This window comes from Xenopus laevis, chromosome 2L (genome assembly GCF_017654675.1).
Source record: "Xenopus laevis strain J_2021 chromosome 2L, Xenopus_laevis_v10.1, whole genome shotgun sequence".
NCBI classification, from domain to species: Eukaryota; Metazoa; Chordata; class Amphibia; order Anura; family Pipidae; genus Xenopus; species Xenopus laevis.
The window spans coordinates 62,644,458-62,666,154 of NC_054373.1; the positions used below are offsets into that span (position 1 = coordinate 62,644,458).

The 21,697-nt window shown below is 38.8% G+C and overlaps 1 protein-coding gene across 1 annotated transcript; it reads right to left on the reverse strand.

The window, feature by feature from the left end:
• Nucleotides 1–5,958: 5,958 nt before the first annotated feature.
• plcxd2.L (phosphatidylinositol-specific phospholipase C, X domain containing 2 L homeolog) lies at nt 5,959–20,599 on the reverse strand. Its single transcript, XM_018246462.2, has 4 exons — nt 20,188–20,599; nt 10,007–10,467; nt 7,703–7,944; nt 5,959–7,530 (listed from the first exon to the last, which is right to left on the reverse strand). The coding sequence occupies exons 1-4, from the start codon at nt 20,270–20,272 to the stop codon at nt 7,374–7,376; spliced, it is 945 nt and encodes a 314-aa protein (XP_018101951.1). The 5' UTR covers nt 20,273–20,599; the 3' UTR covers nt 5,959–7,373.
• Between the last annotated feature and the right edge of the window lie 1,098 nt (nt 20,600–21,697).

Below are 21,697 nucleotides of genomic sequence, written 5' to 3' on the forward strand. Positions count from 1 at the left end.
ATAAAATTAATGGTATTCTGATAGGTTGGGTCTTTTGTTGTTAGCCCTTTCTTACTATACTCATACACATACATCCTTAGCACATCCCAATCTATAATGAACTATTGCAAAACCCTGATAATTAAGAGGCACAATATCTGAGCAGAATAATTACAGATTATCACTAGCTATGATAAAACGATACTAAAGCTAGCTGTGGTAAAATGAACAAATTACAGTATTTGCAGGCCTTTTGAAAATAATTAGGGCTTTTCTTTTTCAAATGACTGTATTTTGCAATCAAATACGTAAATATATTAAAATTCAGAGATATGCAGTATTTTTATCGGTTAAGACATTGCAAACTGATTCTACATTCTTTCAGGTTTCCATGGTTACTGACTGGACTAAATGTCACACATCTGGTATGATCTTTTCATCACCAATGCAACATTTTTCTAGGTCTCTATGGTTACAGTCTAGCATGAGATACAGTGAGTATGTTAGCCACATATATCATGACAATAACTCAAAAAAATCTCCATACACTTTTTTTTTTTAATTTGAAGATATTTTAGGCAGCTTAACAGTGTGCAAAAGTACAACTTGCAAATGCAAGAGATGCATTTGGCCACCCCATTACTCTAGTCCAGGGGTACCCAAACTTTTGTTACTCATGAGCCACATTCAAGTGTATAAAATAAAATAATGTCTAAGCTTAGAGCAACATAAGCATTCAAAAAGTTCCTGGGGCTTCCAAATAAGGGATGTGCTTGGTTATTGGTAGCTCCTACGTGGATTTAAAGCCAACAGGAGGGTCTGTTTGGCAGTACATTTGGTTTTTATTCAACCATAACTTGCCTTTATGTCAGGAATTCAGGAGCAACATCCAAGGGGTTGGAGAGCAAAATCACAGCTTCTATTTATATATAAATGGATCATAAACTATTTCATTCTTGTCCTTGGAGGTTGATTTGAGAAGAAATGCCAAGCATATTGATAGGTGAGGCATCCGACTCCTCACTAAAGGTATTTGCTTTCAGAGCTGCAGCGTGCACTTTACATATTTGTGCATGGCACAGATGAGCCCGTCCTGCAAATCATGTGCAAGGTACTTGGCCCTAGCAATTTAAGCACAACTGCATTTTGATCCATGATGAAATGCAAGTGCATCAGGCACATCTCTACTGTGAGATCTCACACTGGTGGTCTAGTGGGGGTGCGACGGGGATGCCCGCAGCATCCATCTCCGCTGGCGCTGTCTTCTTGAATATGCATTCTTCAGGATTCTCGCCACTCGGGTTTTTACGGATTTATCTGGAAAGTGCCATATGTGACTTTGATTACGCTCGGTCTCCTGTTATTATTCTGCTCAGCTTATCTGGTGTATTGACCCGGCCTGTGACCCCGACTACGTTCCTTTTTCTCCTTTTAAGTTTATCGTGCGGTTCCATTGCTTGCCTAGAACTCTTCCCTTGGTCCTCTCATATTAAGACCTGCCAGCACCAGAGTATCGTAGGACTCCTAAAGGCAAAAGAGTGAGCCGGGACCTTGGGGTTTGTTCTTGGTTCAGGATACCAATCGTAACATCCGCCTCACAACTGCAATTATGTTGGCATGGAAAACAACATTGCATTGGAAAAAAAAGTAAAACGTGGAGACTTGTGTCTAAATAGCATCTGCTCTTGAGACAGTAAGCGACCCTTATTATTCAATTCCCATATGGTCATGGAACTCATTTATGGCTATTTGTCCCCTATATTTAACAGAATAAGGCAACCACCATTCAGGTACACCAGGGGTTTTTAACCTATGGGTTCCAATGATTCTATTTAAAGGGGAACTCCACAAAAACATAATTTAAGCTTTTTGAAAAGTAAAGATAATTTCAAGTAACTTTGCAATATACATCAATTAAAAAAAATGCCGAATTTTCATGATTTTTAATGGTTTCTGACAGTTCCCTAAGCCTAGCCCCCTGCTCTTCTGTTGATCTTTCTGACTATTTTGCTGAGCTGGCTGACTACTGTTACTTGGTATCAGCAGACAGCTGTCCTTAGCCTGCATCCTCCAAACCCCACAATTCCCTGCACATGTGTACCGAACGCATTTTAGGACATTGTCAGGGGAAATCGTTATCCTCCATGCGCTGTCCTAAGCCAGAGGTATGCAACATGGCATGCTTTTTTACTCTACCAGGCTGACGTCACACCTTGCTTCTCCCTCCTCAGCCAAGCATCCTAGGTCCTCCCTCCTCATCCATCCATGCTGGGTCCTAGCTTCTCCCTCCTCAGTTGTCAGCTCTTGCTCCTCACTCCTCAGGGTGCACATATTCAGCCCTGTGCCCTGATTACAGTTACTTGTTCTTGCCATTTCTTTTAGCCAATAGACTTTTTAGGTTTTTTAATTGTATTAATCAAATTCGAGCTAGAGCTGATTGCTAAGTAGGGAGAAGCTAGGACCCAGGAGGGAGGAGCAAGGACCCAGGACGGATGGCTGAGGAGTGAGGAGCAGGCCATGACAGTTGAGGAGCGAGGTGTGACGTCTGCTTTGAGGAGGGGTGAGTGGAAAAACATGAGACGTTGCATTCCTCTAGCTTAGGAGATCGCATACAGGACATGCATTTCTCCAGATGATGTCCTAAAATGCGTTCCGTACACGTGATTTCAATAAGGAATGGAACATCATAGTGCAATGCATTGTGGGTTAGGTAGTTCCTGCATGCTGTCTGTAAGCTGTGGAGAAGTTGGTACAATTTGTAACATCAGTGTTTAAGTACCTCCTTCCCTGCCAGGATTTCAAATGATGCAGAAAGAGAAGAACTGTTAACCAGCTGGATTTCAGCATAGAAAAGGGCATTTATTGATACTTTTTGAAGAAACAGGTAACTTTGATGGGTATATTAGGGGTTTCTGTCTTATGTGTGCCTCTTTATGAAATTTTGGTTTGGAACCCGGAGTTCCCCTTTAATATTTTAAACTGTATTTAAATCAAACTTACAAAACAAATCTCGGATGTCAACAGTAACCTTAAATCTATGTCCATGAAATAAAATGGTAGAGAGCTAGACAGTCCTTTGGCATGGTTTAACAAACTACCCTGTCATCTAGTTAAAACGACTTTGTCCATTCCATCCCTTGTATGAAACTCTGGTGGACAGCTTGAATTCTATCAACGTTCCTCAGTCCAACGAATGGGTAATGTGCCAGTTGCTGAGGTACCAACATGCCAGTTCAGTAGATGCTATGTTTCTATGATATGGGTGAATACAGGGGGACCAAAATTTGCCAGGATTGTGCCAAACCTAGTGGCAGGAAAAGTTTTGATCCATACCATTGTTCCATAACTCCAAATGTATTTGCTTTGGAGACTGGTCAGACAAGACATTTCTCTTAACAAAAATGTTTCCAGTATACGATTTAAATCAAATTAAGACAAATCCAGATTAAAGTTAATACAACATAATTGTAATAAGTGCAGGTTACATTCTATCCGTAGATCTAACTATTTATATTTTGTTGTAACTTATTAAGTCCTTGGTGCATTTGGGAAAGGCTTTTTTCCAGCATGAAATGTTGCTTTTTGACATTCTATTTGTTCAACAGATTCCCTTTTTCTAACCATGTCATGCAAAGAAAAGTGTTTCTAGAAACATATTAGTGTGCTAGCAATTGGGCTAATTACTGAAAGTACAGCAGTAAGTCCAAAACGTATCAGTTGAATAGCCGGGTGTGGGTTCACTTAACTCCAGACCTTAAGAGAAAACAAAAATATAGCACCATGTACTCACAAAACACACAGCAGGTTATAAAAGAGAACTCTTTCTTCTCGGATTATACCCAAAGAACAATACATTCATGCTTAGGGGCCCTTAATCACAAGGTAACACATATGGGTTCATTTACAACATGGAAGGAAGGATGTAGACTGTAGCCAGACCCCAGACTAAATTGTTTATGGTCAAAACTGTCAAATTCGACTCGAGAATTATCCAAACTCGATTCGAGTTTTTTTAATAAAAAATTGAAATTTGATTTTCGAGCTTTATCATACTCTGGCCCTTTAAGAATTCAAATTAAACTATTCGGCACCTAAAAATTGCCAAATTACTGTCAATGGGAGAGATCCAGGGATCAATTTGGAGACGTTTGCAGCCTTCCTGACATTTGAGTTTTTTCGAGTTTGATCGAATTAGAATAGAATTCAATTTGGGTTTTTGGGTCGTATCAATTCGTCCGAATTTCCCCAAGTCTAATTTCGAAATTAAGGGAGTTTAGAAAAACGTACATGAATTCGAAATTCGACATTTGATAAATGTGCCTCCCCGTTCGTTGAAATTTGTGGTATCACCATGCTTAGACTGAGAGATCTCTGAGGCCATTGGGCTGTTTCTGCCAATACTACATATTACAGCCAAGGAATACTTACTCCACAGAGGGAAATAGCATATCTGTTTCTCAAACTTTTTCTCTTTTTTTTCCTCAGGGAATTTTTTTTTTTTTCTGCAACAATGTTTTAGGGCTCATGTACAAATGCATCGATTGCAATATTGATGGTGTATTGATACTATTCACAAAGGTACGAGAAACTTGCAGCGTGAGCAACACACCCATTTGTAGTGCTCTAAAGGGACTCTAGGACTCTACAACTCACCTGTGCCAATAGAATTAGACACAAATGCTGTCACTTGCACTGCGCTCTGATGCTTGTGCCACAACTTGCACAGGATTCATAAATAGGAAAATAATATTAATATTAAACTGTGAAAAATGCTGGCTTGTGGGTAAGAAACATGCTGATGTTGTTGTTTCTAGATTCCACATGTAGCATGTACTCAGCAAATGAGTGTTTTTAGCAGAAAAAAAAAACTTTTAGCTACAATTTTGGCAGAAGATAAAATGGTTAATGCTTCAGTACAGGGAAACACATTTAGGTGAAAAGGCCAGAGGAACACCCATAAATCCCTTCTATACAAGTAATTTTAGTAAATGTTTTTGTTAAATGCTGTATTGATTATACATTCATAGAGTTGCAAGGTTCCTTTTAAAAATGCCAAATGGATTTTTGGTAATGTTTAATATCTCCTAAATCTTACAGTAATTACAACAAATTATATAAAACCAATTGTAAAGGGTTCTTAAAAATATTGCACAGTGCAAAACATCTATTTAATGTACATGGAAAGTGCTAGCCAATTTCCCTATGGTCAAAAACATATACATATTTATATAAACATTATTTGTTTAAACAGTCATTATGAATAATATTTAAGTATATGTGTGTAGGGGGGATGGTTCAATAATATCTGCCTAACTAGCAGTTAGGCAGATAAAAAAAAACGAAAAGGTTGAGCTTGATGGACGTGTATCTTTTTTCAACCTTACTATATTACTATATCTATCAATCAGGAATGTTTATTTGAATATCATTATTTACAAACATAAGATCGCTACAGGCAACCTAAGATGGGGACTATAATAAATGTTGTTAGTGCAAAACAGCACCAAATGTGCATTACCCATTTCTATATCCAGGAATGAGCAAGAGGCACAAAAAGGCAAATGCATTCACAATTTTGCCTCTTTTTGCACTAACGCATACTATACCAGCACAGCTCTTCAGCTTTGTGATTGGTTTGCAAGCAGATATTCTTCTGTTTGGCCATCTACACATATGGCTAAATTATACTCATTTCTTAGCTCCAAAAAAAGAGGATCTGAGCAAGAGAGTGATCTATGCCCCTCTCCCACTTACCAATGCCTAATGCAGGGATACCCAACCTTTTTTTACCCGCGAGCCACATTCAAATGTAAAAAGAGTTGGGGAGCAACACAAACATTAAAAAATTCCCTTGGAGTGCCAAAAAAGGTCTGTGGTTGGCTATTTGGTAGCCCCTATGTGAACTGGCAGCCTACAGGAGACACTACTTGACACTATAATTAGTTTTTATGCAATTAAAACCTATTTCCAAGGCTGGAATTCAAATATAAGCACCTGCTTTGAGGACACACGGAGCAAAATTCAAAGGGTTGGAGAGAAACATGTTGCTCATGAGCCACTATATACATAATCCATATACAAAGAAGAGCTACTGGCAGATGACGTGATCAGACTGAGATCCAGTGGGATTACAGGACAATCTTTTAATGCTGCTCCCAAAGTGGCCATACTTGCAGAAGTAGCTGGGTAGTTCCATTTTTATTGCAGAATACATCAGATATGCAAATTGCATACAAATAATGATCTACACATGAGGTAAAGAGGGCCGTTCTCAACAGAGCTTGCAATCTAAAAAGAGAAGGGGGTGTCCAGGCCCGGACTGGCAATCTGTGGGTTCTTGCAAATGCCAGAGGGGCTGCTGTAATATGCCATAGAAAGTCACTATTTGATGGGCTGGTGGAGGACTATTTGGACCTCTGTGTACTTGGAATGCCAGGGCCTATTTTGACTCCCAGTCCACGGAATGTCTTATACACAATTTTTGGGGATGGGCAAAATCAGGAGTAAAGGTGGCCATACACATAGGGGTAGATTTATCAAGGGTCGAATTTGAATTTTCGAGTTTCTTTATAGCCAAAACTGTCAAATTCGACTAGGGTGTTATTCAAATTTGATTCGAGTTTTTTATTAGAAAAAATTGAATTAGATTTTTGAGATATATCATACTCTGGCCCTTTAAGAACTCAAATTTGTTTTTTTGCCACCTAAAACCCACTCAATCGCTGTATAAGTCAATGGGAGAGGTCCAGGGATCAATTTGGTGATGTTTGCAGACTTCCTGACATTCAAGTTTTTTTCAGACTGCTAACTCCCAGGAAATTTGGAGAAGTTGACATCACTGCATAGAGGTCAGATTAGTAATTTTGCCCCCAAAAAAATACAACTGTGAAGTCTCATGGATTAAGCCATACTAGGTTTGTGGAATTTTAGGGGGAAAATTTAATGCTTAGCATCTATTATGTTTATTTATTTATTAATATTAGTGCTGACCTCCTTGATGAGACTTGTGCCTAGGTCTTACGTTAATGAAGCACTTCTGTTGTTCCAATATACTTACAATTCTCAGTAGGTTTTTTCTAGCAGCATAAATAATAACTATTCCTATTGATAAACATTTTGCTAATGAAAAAACTCAAATATTATTCCCTACCCTGTAAAATAAAATGCATGAGGTAAGATATAATCAGAGGAGGCCAGATTTAGTAGTCAGGACACTAAGGGTACTTCTGGAAATGTGTTAAAGTGCAATTATCCTAGATAAGCATTAGTGTTGGAATTGGGAGCTGGGTTAAAAAACCCCATACCTGAAAAACATTGTTATATACAGTAGTCTTTGAATACAAACATTGGTGTAAAAGATATGCCGTGCTTCCCATTCGGAGGAAATTTCATCATTAGCTGCTTTCTTTCTTGCTTATTAAAAGGAGGTCATTTAATCTGATTACTGATTCTGCAAAATCAACCAGTTCCACAAAGTCCGAGGTAATAATGTTAACCCCCATCACACCAGGTTTTTGCATTTTCACCCAGTTCAAAATCACAGGCAGGTTTCTGCAAAGGAAAACAAAAATTATGTTTTGCTACATTAATATTATAATAATAACATTAATTTCTAATGTTCACAGTGAGTTGGTGATTCTGGCATGTTAGTGGAAATAATGGGATGTACAAGTTTGATATTGTGATATAATTATACAGTATTGAATAAGAGAAATGTCTTTACCTGTGAACAAGTGTTTTTTTCAATCCAGATTTCAGTCCACGAACAATAGTCTTTACTGTCGGGGTCAGAATGGCTTGTGACACATGAAAAGTCCCACGCTTTGATCTCTCTGTGAGAGTCGTTTCAAGAAACTGAATCAGCTTGTGAACATTGGTGGTGTTGGCCCAGGGTGCGGGCATTTTATTACCCGACCAAAGAAATAAATATTCATTCCATAAGTTGTAATGGTAGAAAATCAGAACCTAATTTGGGAACAGAAAAAATACACTGAATTAAAATATGTGACATAGTTAAATCGGGTTGAAAGAAGACCAAAGTCCATCAAGTTCAACCCCTCCAAATGAAAACCCAGCATCCATACGCACACCCCTCCCTACTTTCACATAAATTCTACATACACATACCTATATTAACTATAGAGTTTAGTATCACAATATCCTTTGATTATGTCTGTCCAAAAAATCATCCAAGCCATTCTTAAAGGCATTAACAGAATCAGCCATCACAACATCACCCGGCAGTGCATTCCACAACCTCACTGTCCTGACTGTGAAGAACCACCTGCATTGCTTCAAATTAAAGTTATTTTCTTCTCTGAAGGGGTGGCCTCTGGTACTGTGATCCTCTTTATGGGTAAAAAGGTCCCCTGCTATTTGTCTATAATGTCCTCTAATGTACTTGTTGATTTTCTTGTTTAAAGGGGAACCATCAAGAAAATGAATCTAATATAAGCTTCATCATACTGAAATAAGAAACTTTCTAAATACAATTAATTAAAAATTCTGTACAACTTGTGAAATAATCAAGTTTATATTTACCATCAGCATCTGTTTCTCTTCATTCGACCCACACATCACTAATGGAGAGATATAAGATATATTGGATCTAACTGAAGACATTCTTGCAGAAGTTGGGTGTCAGATTTTTATTGACAGTTAGATCGAATATATCTTATATCTCTCCAATAGTGATGTGTGGGTCGTGCTTTTCCCGACCCACACCAGCCTGCCAACCGTCCTGCCACCACCCGTGGCCATCCGAGCCCGCCCCGCCGATGGCGGCACAAAAGGAGCGGGGTGAGAGGTGCGCGTCTATAAAAATTCAACCCGAAAGTCGGAAGCCAGCATTTGGAAGGTCATGGGTGGGTAGAGCAGTAAGAACAGCTCAACCTGCATCCGCCCCGGAAAGGGTCGGCCCGCACATCACTACTCTCCATTCATTTCTATGGGATTTTTAAAGGTGAATTTATCAAATGGTGAACTTTCACCCTCTGATAAATATGCCTTTAAAAATCCCATAGAAATAAATGGAGAGAGGCAGCATTTCACTCTAGAGGACTGTGGTGATCTCTGATTTAACTCTTTGATAAATACACCCCTAAATATTATTCCAGAAGTAGAAATACACAAATACTCAAGGAGATTTAGAAAGTTCCCGAAAAAAACAATATATAGTTCTCCTAGGTAAACTAAAAATCCCCCCCCCCCAGGAATTGGCCCTAAAATGAGAGTGCACAAAATCTTCAAAAAACATCTGGCACTGAGTGCAATTAAAACTATTCAACTGACATTTAACCCTGACGTTAACCTTTAAAATGTAATTACTTTATGTCAGCCACACAGAGCCACACTAATTTACTAACAATACTAAGGGGCCGATTTATTATTAAGACCTCAAAGAGGTGCCTACTGCGCATGCCTGACTGATTTCCATTGGAGCATGCGCATGCCCAGGTCAAAACCATAGATATCTGTAACTAAAACAAAAGACAGAATGCGTCTCCAACACACACCTTGTTTATTGGGCTTGTGTATTTTGCCCCTTTAAAATATCTGTGTTTCTAATACTTTAGAGTAATTTCAGGGTCCAAAAAAGCAGATGTGCATTAGAATACTTGGTTTTAGGATCATGATTCACAGGGTGTTTTGAAGTCCTTTGGCAGCTAAAAGTGGGTATGGAACTTTTAAGTTCTCACTGAGAGGACCTCAACAATTTCAATGCCTGTGAGCCACCAGCCTTAAGGTGGCCATAGATGCACAGATAATATCGTACGAAACAAATTTTGCATACGATATTCAGTGTGTGTATGGTGGGAAAAGAGCTGACCGATATTGGCAGAAGACTTGAATATCGGTCAGCTTGCCGATCAGACTGGACAGGAAAATTTTGTATGTATTGAAATGAACGATCTTTCTTGGAAAGATCTTTTCCAAGAAAGATGGTAATTGTTACGTCTATGGCCACCTTTAGAGATAAATGTAATTTGAGGTAAAACATTATATTCACAAACCCAGTAGTACTCACTTGATATTTTTTCCCCCATAAGTATTGCAGTGTAATATTTTCAACACAATCAGTTGTGCAAAGCTTGCTGCCAAATACTTCCTGCATCATGTTGACCAGGTACAGGTGATGTCCATGGTCCATTGCATAAAAGTGGTTAAAGTCCAAGAAGACAATCTCTTTGCTGTGTTGTGTCAAGAACTTGTTGATCTCTGTTAAACCATCCCATACTTTTATTCCATATAAACCGTGAATAAAGTAAATCTCTTTTCCAGCCTCCTCGGGCTTTGAAGAAACGCGTAGATCAAAATATCGTATGCCTGATTCAAGCTGTTCTTTAAATGTTAAATTCTGAGTAACAGACCACTTCTTCATTAATCTCTTTACCAGAGAAATTTTTGCAAAGCGTTTTATTGATGCTGCTTGATCTGGTCCAACAGGAGACTTCTCATCAACCCAATAGCTGAATGAGTCATGTGATCCTAAAACACAAAAGGTCTTAGGTTAGCAAAAGAGATGGAATACAGCTGTATAGGTATGGGACCTGTTATCCAGAATGCTCTGGATCTGGGGGTTTCCTGATAAGCAATCTTTCCGTAATTTGGATCTTCATCAACTCTAAAGTCTACTATAAAATCATTTAAACTTTAAATTAAACTAATAGTATTTTTTTGCCCTCCATAGCGATTAATTACAGGAGACCGTTTTACTATTACAGAGAAAAAGTTTTTTTTAAAAAAAAAAAAAAAAAAATTTGATTTATTTGATTGTAACTGAGTCTATGGGAGATGGTCTTCCCGTAATTTGGAGCTTTTTATAACAGGTTAACAGGTTTCCACGTAAAGGATCCCATACCTGTATCGATAATTAAATTTGATTACATCCCAAGGGTATAAGCAGGTACCCAAATGTACTTAGTGCCCAGGGGATTTTATAGGGAAATGCTCCTGATTATTGATGGGCGTATTTTTTCCCTTGGTACGTTGCGAAAATGCCACCCATAGACTTGTATGGCATTGAGCGTCAAAAGCATTTTGAAGCCCATAGACTTTAATGGACTTTAATGGGCGTCAGCGACATTTTGCTGGCGGCGAATTTTTGGCACAGCGAAACGGGTCAAATTCGCCCAAGCCTACTCTTGATTTATTCAGTGTCCAAAAATATTGTTTTTACAGGGATGTGAATATTCTTCCCCTGGAGATGTAGATATCTATTGGGTCCAGTCAAGGTTATGGGGGTATACACAAAATATTTCGTCAAGGACCACTGGAAATAAGCAATGCTTCCGGTACAGTCCAAAGGTATATGTTCGTTGTTCCGTATATGTTCGTTGGGTTGTGCTACAATCCTGACATGCGCAAAGAGGGATTTTATCCCTGAACGACTAACATTTTAAATCAATTTTGCGAACGATAATGTCGAAACGATCATTCGTCCAACAATCGTTCGTACACCATCAACCATCCAATAGGTTATCGATATTATCGGAACGTTCTGGAGTCGGTCGTATGGAAGTAAAAAATCGGCCATGTATGGCCACCTTAAGTCATCATGAGTTATTATAGTTGTAGATGACTACAGTGTCGGACTGGGACACTAGGGGCCCACCCGAAAACCTTGGACCAGGGGCCCACTACTATTATTCTTCCTCTTCTCACTCAACCTCTATTCTCCTCGACTCTTTTCTTTACATACTATCCTCTATTTTCCCATCTATTTAACCTCTTTGTTTTTATAGAAATAGGGAATGGCCATGAAATAGGCCAAATGTTTAGCAGCATGAGGGCCCACTGACAACTGGGCCAGTCCGACACGGGATTACTACAAAATTAACTAATATGTAATGTGGCAAGGAGCACCAAAACTTCTACATTTAATTTTAATTAGCATATGGTGGTAACTGAAAATGTAAATGTTAATCAAGTTTCATTACTAAAGCATGCTCCGCAACATACAAATATTTCTACATGACTTTTGTTTATAGCAATTATACTTTGTGTACAAACAAATTGTTGTTTGTTGTTCCTTATTTTTTAACCCAGAAATATATACGCTTAATTAGTAGCTTCTTCTAAAGCTAGAACTGCTTTGCTGTCTGGCTCTGGTTTACAGAAGTATAACTCTCTTTTCTATCTCTCTCTAGGTAAATCTATGTCTTTCTTGTTAAAGGTTTTAATAGGATTGGTCTTAAGCAGCTTATCCCTTTTATATCTTCTTTGACTCTTAATCGACACTAAAGAAAGACATCTGATGTTTTTAACTCCTTGTAGATTGGTGCACTATAGTATCTTTAGTTGATATCATAAAACAAATATAGTTCTCTGTTTTACTGTATCATAGTGTGATACAACATAAATTCAGATTTACAATTCACACATACTCCGACATTTCCAACCATTATGTATTGGGGCTCGGAAGCCAAGGCCATACAGTTACGATAGCCCTAATGAATTCCATTGAAGCGGAACAATGGGACTGGGAGTTGGTCTGGAGAGCAATTGTGGAGTTTAATTACTTTGTCATAAAATAAACATATCTTGAACTACTGTAGTAGTGGTTTCTATTTATTTTGATCTTGGTACTGTAGCCTTCTTTTATCAACATCTTGACAAGAGGCTCATCATAAAGCTGGCTATACATATAAAGATCTACTTGTTTGGCAAAGTCATCAGACGAGTACATATTTTTCTTGATATACCTACTTTGACGATATAAAGTCTGTCGGGGCAAGGACTACATTTTATACCTGACCAATCAACATCTGCCCGATTTTCACCCACATATAGTTTGGGCAGGTCTGTCAGAGAGCCCCATACTCAAACAGATAAGTTGCCGACTCTGAATGGGCCGAATCAGCATCTTAAATATATTAGTGTATGGCCACCTTAAGCTACTGAGTGTTTGAACATGGAAAATGAATTTTTCTGGAAATTGTAAAAACAGAAAACTGCATGAATAGTGAATTTGAGATCATATTTTCCCCTTTGAAAATAGGCTTCAAATCACACATTGTGACCAGGACCGGATTTATATAGTGGGTACCCCTAGGCCCACTGCTATTAGTCACCCCCGTCCCCTCCCTTTTATTCGCGCAAACATTCATCATTGGGACCTGAGCAATGGGGATTGCTAATATATCTCTTGCACATCCCCAGTGTTTCTGAAACAATGAACCGGGCCTTGGTGGCCTTTCCACAAATCTGGGCCTGATCTGACATGTAAACCTATTTAAAATTATCTTTAGATTCAGGCCATTAACAATCTTCAGTTGATCTGCTAATCAAAAGATTACACTCACAGAGCAAACCTCCGTGGCTAATCAAGCCACAAAGCTGACAGTATCATGATGCCATTTAGCATTGGGCATATCCAGTTAGAGTAAATACTGGGCAAAAACAAAAAGCATGTAGGAGTTAGTGTAAGAAATGTAATTTATGATTGGGTTATATATATATATATATAGAGGCCTAAATGAAATGTATTCATTGACCTGCTTCATTAAATATCTAGGTCGGTGTCTGTCCCTCTGCTTTTTGTAAAAAAAAATTTTTTAGATGAATCTGAAAAATTTTGGGCTGAGAACATTTTTTGAGAACATTTTAAATGCTACAACTTATTTTGTTTGCAATACATTTGCACATGCTGGATTTGCACACGTTTTACACAAGTTGCACTAATGCACATTTGGGCCACCTGTTCACAATCAGGTAGTCTGTGGCTACTGATACATTGTATTGCCATTGGCAGTTTTTCACTGTTGAGGATTCTGAGTATATGGTAAATTTCCATGTGGCTGAGATCTACTATTCATTCGCAACATGAAAGTACCCTAAGAGGTGGCGAGATTAAGAATTTTTCTATATTTGAAGGGCACTTATGTATGCCTTCCATATTCTTGAATGGTAATATCACCTTCATGCTTGTGAAACTGCCATTTTATGTTTGCGAAATCCTCTCAGTGAGATATATATACTTATATATATACTGCCAAAAAAGGAGCTGAGTGCTCACTCATCAAAAAAAAAATATATATATATATCACTTTGCACACTTTTACACAATGCTATGCTTTTTTAAAAAAATGTTTTAGTGATTGCATAAACACAGATACATTTAACATGATTATGTAAATATGTTCACAGTTTTTAGTAGCACTGTTCACTGATTGGTGCGTGTTTGAATTTATATTTAATATATATATTATATTATATCCTGACGACAGTTCAAGGAGAACCGAAACGCCCAGATGAGGGGATTTTGTGAAAACTTAAAGTCACTTGAAAATATACCCGTGAGTGCTCCTAAAATACTTTCATATATATATATATACCAATAGTTTCCAAACCAGCACTCCCTTTAGTGAAAAAATGTAATTTTTATTATTACATAGTATCTATTTCCGACGTTTCGTCTTTTTCAAGGATGGGGACCGAAACGTCGGAAGTATATACTATGTAATAATAAAAATTTAATTTTTTCACTAAAGGGAGTGCTGGTTTGGAAACTATTGGTGTATGCAAAATTACCGTGCACCCCTCTCTTTTCTATATTGCCTTGGAGTGCGGATACTCATTGGAGAATTATATATATATATATATATATATATATATATATATATATATATATATATATATATATATATATATATATATATATATATATAGTGAATAAAGTACCCCTTATTGTAAAATAAAAGGATATTATAAGTTACAGAGGAGTTTCATGTTTCATGACCATATAAAAGCACGAGGCCTCATGAAACTCCCAATGGCGGTGAGGCAATGGTAATGTAAAATACTGCACTTAAAGGAAGCTAAGAAAGGTTTCTGATGGTCTTCTAACATATAATTGATGGAAAGTAGTAAAAGAGGCATCAAGTGACTCTGTATACAAATTATGTAATAAAGTTACAATAATACACAGCATACAGGTCTTTTTCAACTACCACTGGGGTGAAGGGGGGAAACTGCACCAGGGTCCACCCCCCATTGGTCCAGGGCAACAGAGTGCAATACAGGTATGGGATCCATTATCCAGAAACCCATCATCCAGAAAGTTCCAAATTGTGAAAAGGAAGTCTCCCATAGACTCAATTTTATCCAAATAATCCAAAATGTTAAAAATGATTTCCTTTTTCTCTATAATAAAAAAACAGTAACTTGTACTTGATCCCAACTAGGAAATAATTAATCCTTATTGGAAGCAGAACCAGCCTATTGGGTTTATTTAATGTTTACATGATTTTCTAGTAGACTTTAGGTATGAAGATCCATTATCCGGAAAACCCCATGTCCCAAGCATTCTGAATAACAGGTCCCATACCTGTATCGGTAAGTGGATGGTGGTGCATTGAAGAGGGGGGTCTAGCTGCATATAAAGTGTACACTATACATAATGATTCTTAATCAAACTAGTCTGCTAAAGTTGACCAGAACTAGGATAATAGCTCACCAGCAGCCTACTCGTGAGCTTTTAACAATGTCCTGCTGCTTTCCAATTAGATAGGGAGAGTGGAGATTTCTCTACTTGCAAATGTGCTTGGCAGCCTCCATTTGTGTCCACCTCACTTCAAGTTGCTTCCTTAGAGCACTGTGATCAGCAGCCCAAGCATGAGCACTGGAAACTGAAGGTGGGTCAGCTACCAGTGTGCATGGCTGGGACCATTAAAGAGATTTAGTCAAGATGTTTGGCCATGAAAGACACTGCCAGTCTTAATGTGACAGAAGGTAAATTCTGTCACAGGACAAGGCCTTGGAGGGTCTAGTTCTGCTTCAAGCATTCTACCACAGTCATAGTGGGAGGTTGTCTTGTATTCATGACTCACTGTTTATTATTGATGCTTGTACAGTACCATGTTCCAATTTGTCAGCGACACAATCTTATTATAAGGATGCGGGCAGATGATTTCCCTTAAAGGGCTTGTTCACCTTTAATTCAACTTTGAGTATGATATAGAGAGTGATATTCTGAGACAATTTGCAATTGGGTTTTTATTTTTTTATTATTTGTGGTTTATGAGTTATTTAGCTTTTTTGCTAGAGGTCCAAAGCAACCATGCATTAATAAGAGACTGGATATAATTAGGGGAGGCCTGAATAGCAATATGAGTAATAAAAAGTAGCAATAACTATAAATGTGTTGCTGTGCAGAGCATAACCCCCATTGGAAAGCTGGAAATAGTCAGAAGAGAAAGGCAAATAATTAAAAAAAACTATAACAAATAAATAAGGAAGACCAATTGAAAAGTTTCTTAGAATGGACTTTTCTATAACATACTAAAAGTTGACTTTAATGTGAACCACCCATTTAAGGCTGCACAATCAAATGGAATAAAGCTAGAGTTCACTTGAACTCCAGAGGAAGAATTCATACTGAATTCATACTGAATTTTAAACAAGGTTTAAGGGTAAGGGCACACCTGGTGATTTGGGGAGATTTAGTCACCTGGTGACTAATCACCTCTTCTTTGGGGCGACTAATCTCCCAGAGCAACTTTCCCCTGTCTTCCACCGGCTATAATGAAAAAACGCCTGTGGCATGGCACACGCAGCGCTTCGTATTTCAAAGTCGCCTAAAGTTTCCTCACAAAACGAAGTGCCGCGTGTGCCATGCCGCAGGCGTTTTTTCATTATAGCCGGAGGAAGACTGTTTGGGAAGATTAGTCACCCCGAAGAAGAGGCGATTAGTCGCCAGGCGACTAAATCTCCCCGAATCACCAGATGTGCCCTTACCCTTATGCTGCAATGCTAATCCTTTGTCATTAACATAGTAAATACTGCATTTCAAAGTAATGCTGACTCCTGTGCTTATAGCCTTTGACTTATTGAAGAACAAGTTGCATTAACATTTTCCCTGACATTTTCCTGCACAATTTTTTGGCACCTTTAAAACCATAAAAATATGAGTTCTACTTTATTGCACTTTCCCACTATTCCTATCAAGACATGGTTAATGTCCATAACAGCTACAGTATAACTTGTATTTATTTGTAATTGAAATGAATTACATCATATTCTTGTGGGTAGAATAAACCAAATAGTGCTAACAATTCCCAGATCCCCGTGTGGTTTCACCAACACTTGGACTGATAATGCTTTTAAACAAAGTATGTTCAGAGTTCCGACCCATCCTACTTTTTTACCTAAGAAGACTAAACGAGGCTCTGATAGTGGCAATGATCACAGGACTTTAGCCTCAGTTTTGTTATTGCAGGGAATTGTACACAAGTCTTTTTATAACAACTATGCTAACCTTTGAAAAAATATAAAACGGGGGGAAAACTAACAGTCATGAATCAAACAGAATAATAAATAACAATGCTTATGACTACACTTAAAAATATTTTATAAACTAACAAAATGACTGTGTAATAATGTTGGTATGCAAGGATTAATTAAGAATGAAGAGTGACAAAGATATTCACTATGATAATTACTACCTGTATAAATTACCTGGAGAAATACATTGTTGCACTTTGTAACAAGGTGAAATACTTTAGAAAAAGAATTCTTTACTTCATCTACAATTGTGTTTCAACAATATATTGCTGAATTCTTATACTCATGAAAATCAGCAGGACAGATTTTTATGGTACAGGTATGGGACCAGTTATCCAGAATGCTCAGGACCTGGGGTTTTCTGGATGATGGATCTTTCCTTAATTTGGATCTTCATCCCCTAAGTCTACTAGAAAATCATGGAAACATTAAATTAACACAATAAGCTGGTTTTGCTTCCAATAAAGATTAATTATATCTTAGTTTGGATCAAGTACAAAGTACTGTTTTATTATTACAGAGAAAGAGGAAATGCTTTTTAAAAATGTGGATCAATTGATTATAATGGAGTCTATGGGCGACTGACTTTCAGTAATTCAGAGCTTTCTTACGGATTTCAGGATAACGGATACCTGTACCATAAACAGTACTAAACCAGTAAGCAACCATTGTCCAGGCCACACAATTCAGTGTTTTTTTTAAAATTAAGCTAACTTACTACAGGTCAGGCTGTGTTTGGTGTGTTGGGGGGACTCAAATGAGTGTTCTGAATGATCACAGTCTTATATCTGTAAACGTTTTCATTCATCCAAATCATGGTATGGGTTTCCAGTAATAAGTCTAAAGCAACTTTCTGTTAACAGAAAGTTTAAAGTTGATCTATATCAAAAGCACCAATGAATGTTCACAGAAGCACAAGAGGATCAAAAGTATTAAAACAAGCTGAGTCAGAGTGGATTTAAATAATGAGGACAGTTCAGAGAAATATTACACTATGATGCACAGCAAAAGAGATATACAGGATTAACTTAACTCTAGTCATTTACAGTGGCATTTAGGGCAGCCAAGTGTTTCCTTACCATAGTCCACAAGGGCCATGAGTACTTTAAAATATCCTCAAATATTCAAGTGAGAACTCTATGGAAAATCCGTTCAGCAGTCATATATGTTTTGGGAACTAGAGACAATCTGATTTGAAACTGTGGTTTTCTATAAAGTGATTTACACCTACTAGGACATCTGTGGTTGACTTTAGGCAAGAACCCAGCAATGACACATTAGGAGCCAAATGTTAAAGGATAATCATGTACCATTGGAATGTTTATACTAAGTAAATTCAGTAAAGATAACATAGTAACAGAATTGTATTCTCATATAGTGATACAGATTGTGCACGGTAACAGGCACTGAGGGATCTGCCCTAAACAGGGGCGTAACTATAGAGGAAGCAGACCCTGCGGCTGCAGGGGGGCCCAGGAGGTATAGGGGTCCCACGAGGCCCTAATTCATATACAATTTCAATAAATATTGGAGAAACAAGTCAACCTCTAAACATTTTGGGGGCCTGAAAAATAATTTGCTGTGGGGCCCAGTAATATCTAGTTACGCCACTGGGCCCCTAAACATTGGTACCTGAGGCTCCAAAAAACATTCATGATCAGAAATCAAACCTAGGTCTCCCTGTGCCAAATCCACGGTTAGACTGGGGGGCCCAGGGCACTACACCGCTCAATGCTCCTCAGTGAATAGGTGGCGCACGCATGCGCAGATGGCGCTGCGGGGCACCTAAAAAAACCTTTTTTATTTTTTGTTGATTCCGATCGGGAGAGGGGACTGGCGGGGGCCCATTAAGGGTCGGGGGCCCACCAGGTTTTTTCCCGATATCCCGACGGGCCAGTCCGACACTGGCCAAATCCTAACCATAAAACCAATTAAAGGAATAGTTCAGTGTGAAAATAAAAACTGTGTAGATAGATAGTCTGTGCAAAATAAAAAATGTTTCTAATATAGTTAGTTAGCCAAAAATGTAATATATAAAGACTGGAGTGAACAGATGTCTAATAAAACAGCCAGAATCCAACTTCCTGCTTTTCAGCTCTATAACTGAGTTAGTCAGCGACTTGAAGGGGGGCCACATGGTACATTTCTGTTCAGTGAGTTTGTAATTGATCCTCAGCATTCAGCTCAGATTCAAAAGCAACAGATATGACCCATGTGGCCCCCCCTCAAGTCTCTGATTGGTTACTGCCTGGTAACCAGGGTAACCAGTCAGTGTAAACCAAGAGAGCTGAAAAGCAAGAAGTAGTGTCCTGACTGACTTGTTATACATCAAATCACTCCATCCTTTATATATTACATTTTTGGCTAACTAACTATATTAGAAACATGTTTTATTTTGCACAGCCTATCTATTTAACCAGTTTTTATTTTTACACTGAACAATTCCTTTAAAGCTGGCCATAGATGTGCAGATATATCCTTATGTCCGAAAAAAAAAATGATCATTCGTTACAATTTCCCGACCTACCACTTATCATTTTGATTAAATAAAATAGCAAAAAGAACAAATCAGACAATGTTGAATGTTAATTCAAAGACAGCAATCGTGCGAAAGTTATGTCCAAAAAAACAGCAGTGACAATCACCCACTGATATTATCAAACAGGAGATTTTTGGAGCACAAAATATTTTGGAGGGTGACCTGTTTGTCAGAAGTCATATTGAAGTCATACTCAAGCACATGAGAACATAGAGCAGATGTTACCTAGTCAGCCCTAAGGTAAGTTCCAGAAATGTCCCTTCACATTATAGTGTAAGCTTCATCAAGAGTCTGCCTTGGAATCTCGCACAAAGGCTGCAATACCTGTGGAAAGGAATAGGGTGAGGAAGGCAGGACAATCTATTTGAGCAGAGGAACGGTATTACCTGGTATGGCAAGATTAGCCACTGGCAGTACACTAAGGGCGGGAGGAAGGGACCCCATCCAGTCCTGATAGCACTTTCCAGCCATCCCTGTCAGCTGCACGTCTTTGGTCTATTCCCATTCGAACCTAGTAGCGCTTCAGGATCACAGCAAGGAATGCGAACACCTATGAGCTCCTCAGTACGACGCGCCCAGATCTAACCCAACCGCATTCCTCTTGTGGGTAGCTGTTTAGTCGGGCCGGTTATGCCTGGCACAAATTGCTCCCTGCTTGATTAATGTCATGTTTCCGCATCTCGGGGACACAAGTGACAACTCAGGACAGACAGTTAAGCGCCTTACCTGACAGCTGCTGACTAAGCGGCGCTCTAATCACCCAATCAGAAAGAAATCACGTCAAGCCAGAGCTTCATAGCCCCGCCTCCCCTCTCCCTGTAACCAGGAAACAACTGGGTAACATTCGCTCATTGTTTAATGGGAATGGGATTGGCAGGTACCGACAATTTACAAAGTGTTCCAGCCTCTGCAGCAGGTCCGGACTGAGAATTAAATTAGGCCCTGGCATTTCAGGTACACAGAGGCCCACTCAGAGGCCGAAACAGCCCCACCAGCTCACTAAATACTGACTTTCTATGGGAGCTTATAGCAGCCCCTCTGGCATTTGCCAGAACCCACAGATTGCCAGTCTGGGCCTTCTCTGCAGGCAGCGTTATTTGCGTGTGTGAGTAGTTCACTAACAGGCACCAAATTCACCAGTATCCGTAAACTGACGTTAGTTGTTTTCTTATTGGTCAGGCTGTTTGTCTTGCTAATTACGTTTTTTTATCGAGGACGCGTCCATTGCTGTTCTATTCCTTGTGTAGGTTCGCAGCAGACCAGTTGTGTTGCCCCACTAGGAGCAAGTAAGGATACGGGAAAGCATAACTAAGCCTCCTCGTATAAATACAATATACAACCTTTTGGTTAGCTGGTCTAGTAGGAAGTAACCAGGAAGTGTAACCAGGGAGCTTTATATAAAGCATTTGGTTTTTGTTTATGTTGTTTTTAATGTTGAAATAGACTGCATAAGAGATTGTCTTATTTTTTCATATTAGTTTCCTTTTTATGTTACTGATAGTTCTGTGGTATATTCTGAAGGGGCCCCTATGGGTTAATCTGCCCTGCAGCTTTAAGGCCCCCACCTTTTTCTTAGAGTGATCTGCCAGGAGAGGTGTGACAGCTTCCTGCTACACTGCACTATAGTGTGTGTAAGGAGTGGCCTCTTCCGCCTCTGGATGCTGATCCAGCTGGGTGCGCTCAGAGGGGCTGAGTACAACAGGCATGTGTCCAAGTCGGGGACCAGGAAACCCTGTGAATGAGGAATAGATATACTAGGGCAGACTTGTCATAGTCTCTCTAGTAGAGAAAGGCAGGTTAGAGAGAAAAGAGCAGTTCTGAGCTCCAACGCAGGAGTGATAGATTGGAGGTATCTCTCCCAGGCCATATTGCCTGTAGTATAGGGATGACCCAGTT